The 8,554-nt window shown below is 50.4% G+C and overlaps 1 protein-coding gene across 1 annotated transcript in view; it reads right to left on the reverse strand.

The window, feature by feature from the left end:
- Lrp5 (LDL receptor related protein 5) overlaps nucleotides 1-8,554 on the reverse strand; it is a 105,347-nt gene that overhangs the window by 76,636 nt on the left and 20,157 nt on the right. The window contains exon 2 of the mRNA XM_021222372.1: nucleotides 1,319-1,715. Coding sequence (XP_021078031.1) covers nucleotides 1,319-1,715 — 397 coding nt within the window. The remainder of the gene's footprint in view (nucleotides 1-1,318; nucleotides 1,716-8,554) is intronic.

Raw genomic sequence — 8,554 nt, forward strand, 5'->3', positions numbered from 1 at the left:
CCAGACTTTCCATGTCTGCCCTGACCCCTGTGAACTTCCCTACAAAAGAAAATTAAAAAAATAAAAAAAAAAAAAAAAAAAAAGAATGATGGAGGACTGGCAAGGAGTGAACGAAGACATGCCTATCTAGAACATGCTAGAATGTGGCCTGATGCTGAAGCCAGCAGTGGCCCCTAGACTGCAGCTGAAGGACATTCACATTTTGACTCTTGGTCCCTACCAAAGTGGCCTTCGTGGCTGTCTGCGCTTTCCAGGGTCAGAGTGAGTTTGGCCGCACCAATACAGGTCACTTCCAGAATACACAGAGCAGGTGCTACATCCAGTCACGGGGCCACCTCAGCCAACAGTCACAGAAGGGGTGGAAGGTCCCTGAATTTCCCTGGTCACCTGTCCTAGTGCAGAAGGATGCGACGCTTCAAACCCAAGCATCACCCTTGTCTGCCCTTTGTTTGTTTGTTTGTTTGTTTGTTTGGAACACAGCACACTGCTCAGCTAAGCTACAGTCAGTTTGAATTGGCCTCTAAGCCTGGGAAGCATCTTCTTGACTGATGATTGGTGGGCAGGGTACAGGTCACTGTGGGCAGTGCAGTGCCTGGGCAGATGGGTCCTGGGTGCTACAAGAGAGCACTCTGAACAACCAATGAAGAGCAAGTCATTAAGCAGTTTAGTTCTTGACTCTGGATTCCTGCCTTGAGGTCTTGCTCTGACTTTACTCCGAGGTGGGGCATGACTTGAGTATTGTAAGATCAAGTATACTGACGTATTCATCCCCAAGTTATTCTTGGTCATGGAGTTTTTAAGACAGCAATATAAATACTAAAACACATTGTCTCTCACTAGGACCCAGGGCTGGGCAATTTGACTGCATGCGGCCAGCAAGCCTCACGGATCTCCCCACTCTACCCCCCTACCGTGTGTCTCTAACTCCACAGTCCTGGGGTTCTAGACATGTGACGCCACCCCACACCTAACTTTTTTCATGGATGGAAGTCAAATCCTCACGGTTACAAGGCAAGTACTTCACCAATGGAGGCATCTCCCCAGTTCCTGTATATTTTTAAGACGGTCTTATAGCTCAGGTTGGTCTGGAACTTGTGGCAACACTCCTGCCTCAGCCTCCAGAATGCTAGAATTATAGGTGTGAGCCACCATCCCTGGCTAAACATGCCATGTTTTACAGTTCAGGATATGGAAGGGAGGGGATTCCTAGCAAGGGTTGCTTCCCAAGGCATCTCATCAGCCTGCCTCGTGTGCTCTACAGAAGAAATACTGGTCCCCATGCCAACCCATAGGAGCAGGAGAAAAAACAGAGGTTTACCCATGTGCAGGATCCAGGGCAATGGCCCTCGGCTGGTCCAGGTCCTGCCAGAAGAGGACCTTACGGGATGTCCCATTGAGGTTGGCCACCTCGATGCGGTTGGTCTCGGAGTCCGTCCAGTACAGCTTCTTGCCAACCCAGTCACAGGCCAGGCCATCAGGTGACACAAGGCCAGAGATGACAATGCTCTGTGCAGCAGCTCCAGTCTGGTTCAGGTAGGTCTGTTTGATGGCCTCCTCGCTCACATCTGTCCAGTACACAGCACCCTTGGAGAACTGGAAGTCTACAGCAGCTGCATCCTCCAGGCCACTGGCCACAATGGTGGACTCCAGCTTCACTCCGCCGGCATCCACTAGCCGCACATCCCGGCGGTTGGCAAACAACAGGAGCGGTGAGGCTGTGGGCAGAGCACAGGGTCAGGATGGCTAGCTGAACAGGAGAGGAACCAGGTCTCAGGGAAAGAGAATCATGCACGGCTACCTCTAATACCCAGGTCCCCCGGACACCCTTCATCTGGTCCCCTGCTCCCAAGACCCCTTCCTTCCAGTTGCCTAAAGACTCTCTTAGCGATAGGCCAGTATAGAGAGAGGCAGGAAGGCTCCCCAAATCCCCAAGCTCTGGCTCTACTGCTCCCCAAACTGGAAAGACCACTTCCTCACCTCAACTTGCTTTCAGGAGTTCAGGTGTGCTCTTCAAAGGCACATGGGAGGGGAGGGCAGGGACGGGGAGGCTGGGGGTGAATTTGTAACCTAGGACTTTTTTTTTCTCCAACCCTCACTGGGAGCTGGTGGGGCAGTGCTCCCAGCTCTGAAAAGGAGAGAAACCACACACTTAATCCCTAAGTTTTAAGGGGAACCCACAGCACACGCCTGGAAAGCTAGCTTTCCCTCTAAGAGGCCTGGCAGGAGCCCCAGGGGCCCACCGTGAGGCAGGCCAGAATGTGGGTGGCTCCCCACCCTCACCTGGGGCAGGCTGCTTCTCCTCTCCTCCCCCGCCTGGTTAGCCCTAGAGAACACGGGCACTGTATCACCCCAAGGCTCCACGAGCCTCTCCTTTCCAAGGGCAGAAGCAGCAAAGGAAAGCTCAGAGGAGGAGGAAAAGAAAGTTCTGGAGAGATTTGGGAGTGAAAGAAAAAGAGCCACAGTGGCAAACCAAGAAGCCTTCATAGGCTGGCAAGCAGGGACTGCTCGTACCAGGGGCCTCCGGGTTCCCGTTCAGTGGGGAAACAGACACCAAGCAAAGACCAAGAGCGGGTAGTGACGTCTGTCAGGCTAATGCTGTGAATGGGCCAGAGTCAGGGACAGGACAGGAGTGGGGAACAGTACAGGAGAAGGCTGCACACTACGTACGGTGGTTAGAGGAGGCCTCATGGACAAGTAAGGGAGATTAAAACCCATGCAAAGTTCCCAGGGTAGAATCACACAGTGCCAGCCTTAGTGAGGAGGCTGGTCCTATGGGTTCCTACCTTACCAGGTGACTGACCCATGTGCCCAACACTCTCAAATGCACAGCCCCTGGCAGACTAGGGTTCCTGGCTGTACATTCTCCAGGCCCACCCATAGCTGCAACCTTCATAAAGAAGCAGAGACTTGTGCCAAGTCACACCAAGAGTGATGTTAGGGGTTAAGCCCCGTGGCCCACCTTGTACCACACCTGGGACCTTAAAAGATCACTAAGAAGAGCTCGTGAAAAATCCTCTAGGAGACAAAGATGACACTTCGACAAAGCATTTGGACAATACCATAGCACCTATTGTATTAAGGACCACGAAATAAGTGGCTTAGCAGTTAAGAGCATATGCCAATCCTAGAGAGGACCCAGGTGTAGCTCCAACTCCAGGGCACACAGCAACTCTGGCCCCTGTACTTTTATGCACATACCCACAAATAGGAAGACACACAAGCACACAACTTAATAAATCTTAAAAACAAGATAATGACTCCTGAGGAATGATTTCCAATGCTGAGCTCTGGTCTTTACATGAACATATAACTGTACACGTGAGTATGTGTGTGTACACACACCCCACATCACTCTGAATCCATGTGTTCTGACACTGAAGGCTTGAAAGAGCCTGGTGACAAGGGCTTATAAAGGCTTGGTCAACTAGAAGTGTCTCTGCCTCAAGATTGGTAAATATGTATTTTCAAATGTTAGCACTGAATTCCACTTCTGTTGCTAAGGGGCTATCTGTGCAAGTATTATTTTTGAAGCTGAATACGACAAGGCAAGAATCCAGACCTCTAGGGAGGCCACCGGTGGGCTCGGAGTCTGCGCCACACAGGGACCCAGGGTGAGCAGTATCTTCCCTGTGAAATGAGGGGGCTCAGGTCACAAATGCGAGGATGCTGTCCTGGACGCTGCTAGTGGCAAGTGCTCCCCAGGCTAGAGTCTGCGCCATTAAACTTGGGGTCCTGGGTTTCACTCTATCTAGCCTGGCTCCCAGCTGGGAGATCCAAAGCAAGAAATGTTACCACTCTGCTGAGCCTGTGTCTTCACACACAGACCTCATGTTTTGACCTGGCATGATGACACATGCCCAGGACACGGACTTGAGAAGCAGAAGGATCAGAAGTTCAAGGCCAGCCTGGACTACCTTGTCTCAAAACAATGACAGCAAAGAGTTAATGCTTCAAAAAGACCCAGCTGACAGCTGAACAGGCCAAATTCCCTATGACATGACAGCTCCCTTGGTCCACCCTGATACCCCCATCAGTTTAATTTTGTATATACCTCTTCAAAGCAAGAACATAGACGTACCATATCCCCAGAGATTTTCAGCACCCACAGTCAGGGAGGGGAGTCAATAGCTCAGAATTACCCTTGATGGGTGTACAGCAATCACTCCCAGGACCCCATCAAATCAGTGTCAGAGAAAAACACCAGCCCTGGCCCCCTCCTGCCTTGGCCACCAAGCCCTGTGGTTAGTTTATCATTCCTGCCACAGCAGAATTGAGACTCTGAAAACACCAGTGCCAACAATCCCATTTTAACCCATGTAAGTATATCCAATATTTATATATAGAATTCATAACAGATGGTTTGCCTTCCACTCCAATAGCCCATGTTTTACACTGTTTACGTAGTTACCCCAAACAAGGCCCAATTCCAGGTAATTCAACCCTTTGCTGAGACCCCAAAATAAAGAGCAATCTCGGTCCATGCCTTATTTATAATCACAAAGCGTTACATTGGGGCTCTGAGTGCTTGGGGAGTGTGTAGAAGCCTGTGCACACACAGTGTGTGGGGGTGTGTAGGAGCCTGTGTACACACGGTGCGTGAGAGTGTGTAGGAGTCTGTGCACACACAGTGCGTGGGAGTGTGTAGGAGACTGTGCACACACAGTGCGTGGGAGTGTGTAGGAGACTGTGCACACACAGTGCGTGGGAGTGTGTAGGAGCCTGTGCACACATGGTGAGTGGGGGTGGGGAGGAGATTCTATCTATCACCATCCCAGTGGAGAAAGCCAAGTCACAGAAAGAATAAGGGTTCACATACAAGAAGCTACAATGTAGTTGGAGAGCATACACACACAGGCATAGTTCCCACGGTCACACAGCACCTAAGCAAGGAGCTCCAAGGTGGTAGTGCCAGGCGTGAGTGTACTGCGCAAGCTTTCTGGAAGGGAGCTGGGGTCTCAAAGAAGGAAGACAACACAAGAAACGGTGGTCACACCCCAGAAAGACATCAAGCTGCAGCTATGCATCTCACATCCATGATTTCTACTAATGGGACACACCTCAGCCTCCTCAGCACCTGAACATCAGAAATCTACCAGCTTGGGATACTCACAGGATCACTTATACACATCCTTGAACCCCATCCACAGGACAACTACAATTGGACCCAGGACTCCCCATTCTAGCTCCACTCACTTTCTTCCATCTTATACCCACCCGATGCTGCCCATTCACTCTGTGTGTGTGTGTGTGTGTGCGTGTGTGAGTGCGTGTGTGTGCGTGTGTGTGCGTGTGTGTGTGTGCACATGTACGTGTGCGTGTATGTGTAAGTGTGTGTGTGTATGTGTATGTGTATTGGAGGCCAGAGATTGGTGTTAGTCTCTTCCCTAATCACTGTTTGTTTTTTGTTTTGGGTTTTTTTTTTTTTTTTTTTGGTTTTGTTTTTTGAGACAGGGTTTCTCTGTATAGCCCTGGCTAACCTGGAACTCACTTTGTAAACCAGGCTGGCCTCGAACTCAGGATTGCCTGCCTCTGCCTCCCCAGTGCTGGGATTAAAGGCATGTGCCACCACGCCCGGCTTCACTGTTTTTTGAAACAGTCTCAAATCCTAGAATTTACTGATTTACTCAGACTAGTCCCAGCTGGCCAGTGAGTCCCAGGGTCCTTCTGTCTCTACATTCCTGGGATTACAGGAGCACAGCTTTTTATTCATTTACTTCATTTACATGTGTGCTTACTTACTTAGTATTCTGTGTGAGTTTATGTGTACCATGTGTGTGCAGTACCACACTGAGGTCAGAAGAGGGCATTAGGTTCCCCTGGAGCCAGAGTTGCAGGTGGTTGTGCTTGGCTATGCAAGTCCTAGAGACCGAACCTGAGCCCTCTGCAAGAGCAGCCTGGTGCTTTCAACTGTTGGACCATCTCTTCAGCCTCAAACTCAGGATCCTCCTGCCTCAGCCTCCTCAGGGCTGGGATAAGCATAAGCTTGTGCTGCTACACCAGGCTATGTGAATATTCTTAATGCCACTCAACTATATCCTTAAAAACAGAGGGCCAGACTATGGAAGGCTAGAGAGCTCGCGAGTGCTTGTCACATAAGCACCTGAGCTCAGATCCCAGCGACTATGTAGAAAGCTTCTGGGAAGCACATGGAAACTGTTGATGAAGTCGGGGGAAATCCTGGAGAGGCTTGCCTTTCTATCCAGACGCACCTCAGCTCTCTTTCATGTCTTTCTGTATTTGTCTGTGTGCCCAATACAGTATTTCCCAGACACAATCATACATATTTTACAAAATACATTACATGTTTGAAATCTGAATGTGTGTGTGTGCATGCATGTGTGTGTGTGTGTGTGTGTTCAGGTATACAGGTGACTTCAGAGGCTAGAAAAGGGCCTCAGATCTCGAGCTAGGGTGACAAGCGGTTGTGCGCTGCCTGCTGTGGATGCTAAGAACTATAATTCTGGTCCTCCGATAGCAACGATAGCATCCAGCTCCTGACCGCTGAACCACCTCTCCAGCAGGACGACGACGACAGTCTACAAAACTCCCAGGAAGGCCACTGCCAGTTAGTCACTAGAAGACAGGCTAGGGTGGTGGGCTGTGCTGCACAAGCCAGGAAGCTCTATGCTTTCCTAAGAGGCCTCTTCGGATAAATGATGGGGACCAAAGAGAAAGCTCAACAGAAGCAATGAGTCACCAAGAACAAAGGTAAGCCACAGAGAATGCTCACTGCTGTGCCACTGACATCCCTAGTCAAGTAAAAGAAAGTGTCAACACACCTTTAATCCCAGCTCTGGGGGAGGGAGAGGCAGGCAGATCTTTGGGAGTACAAGGTCAGCCTACTCTATATAGTTCCAGGACAGCCTGGGCTATGTAGAAAAATCCTGTGTCCAACAACAACAACAAAATAATTAATTAAAATAAAAGGAAGAACCAACACTCACTAATCCACAGTTCCCCAGAGCCCCAGGCCTTCCCCACCTCCATGTTTTGCCCCTAGGACCCATCACACAGCAGGAGATGGACCACCACACTTGTCTCTTGGCCAGTGACAGGGCCACTCAAACCCAACCAACTGTGACAGCCATGTCCTCAGCCACAGAATCTCAAATCTTCACAGGGACTCTGTCCCAGCTGAGGCCGCTCTCAGTGGCCATCTAATGTTGTGTTGATGGAAATGAACAGTTTGATACTTACAAAGAATAAAACCTTAGGTGTCTTGAAATCCCTCCTACCCTACCACAGACCTACCTTTAATGGAAACTTCAGCAAACATGGGAGATGGCTCTCATTCCCACCTCCTCCTGAATTAAGCTACCTATCGCCCTCCCTACCCATCTATCCATCTCTCCATCCATCCATCCATCCATCCATCCATCCACAGGCCTCTGGACCCACTGAGTCACAAAACCTCCTCTTCTTGCCCACAGCCCCCATCCATACCTCCCACAACAACCCCAGTCCCCATACTCTCAGGCCACCCCTGGGCCATTAGCCAGTCTCACTCTGTAGTCCTTGACACCTAGCTGATAGACACCTGGCTCAGTGCTACCTGGTTTCTGAGGTCTGGGGGGGAACCCCTGTCTTCCCAGACACTGTCATGCACACCTTCCCCAGTGCAGCCATGCTCACCTCTTTGGGGTACACATAGCTGATAAGTTCAGCAGGGCACAAATCACTGCTGGCCAAGACCATCATCTGTGTCAGAACCAAAACAGCCATGGCCAGGCTGCACATCCAGAAATGTGAGCACAGCCCATTCAGAAGGACAGCATGCATCTCCCACAACAGAGGCTGATGGGATTCTGAAAGCTCTTATTGTAACAGAGTTGGGAATCCTCAGGAGCACACACAGAACACAAGAGCAGTGCCCACTGTACTAGTGAGGCAAGGAGAAGAAGCTTCCAGAGTATCACAAACCCTACCTTGGACTGGCCAGAATGGTGAGCTGGCCACACTTACAGAATTACATCAGGTCTGTGCAGACAGGCCACAGAACAAGAGCGACTCTTCACACCACCAATCCCAGCCCTCTCTGTTCCCCACAGCCACCTCTGCATCCAGACACCCCCACGGGAGGCTGCAGCTTGCCCTCTGCCTCTCTGCACAGACACATCCGTTTCTGCTGCCTCTCAGTACTTCATCCAGTCTCTCCAGCCCTAGCACGTTCTTACACTCATACATGGGACTCATGATCACATCCAAATGCATACATGCAAAAGCATGCCAGTGCACACAGACTAGAGTACTCATGTGAGTACACACTCATAGCACCAGAGGAAGCCTTCATTAACCCTGAGGTTTAGGCAAGCTTCCCGGGCAGGAACCACATTTCAAAGGTCAGGGAAGCAGGCAAGCAGGAAACGTATGGGGGGCAGGTTTGGGGGGGTAGAACAGGAAATAAGAAATCACTTGCTGGGCTGGTGAGATGGCTCAGCGAATAAGATCACCCGATTGCTCTTCCGAAGGTCCTGAGTTCAAATCCCAGCAACCACATGGTGGCTCACAACCATCTGTAACGAGATCTGACTCCCTCTTCTGGAATGTCTGAAGA

This window comes from Mus pahari, chromosome 1 (genome assembly GCF_900095145.1).
Source record: "Mus pahari chromosome 1, PAHARI_EIJ_v1.1, whole genome shotgun sequence".
Lineage (NCBI taxonomy): Eukaryota > Metazoa > Chordata > Mammalia > Rodentia > Muridae > Mus > Mus pahari.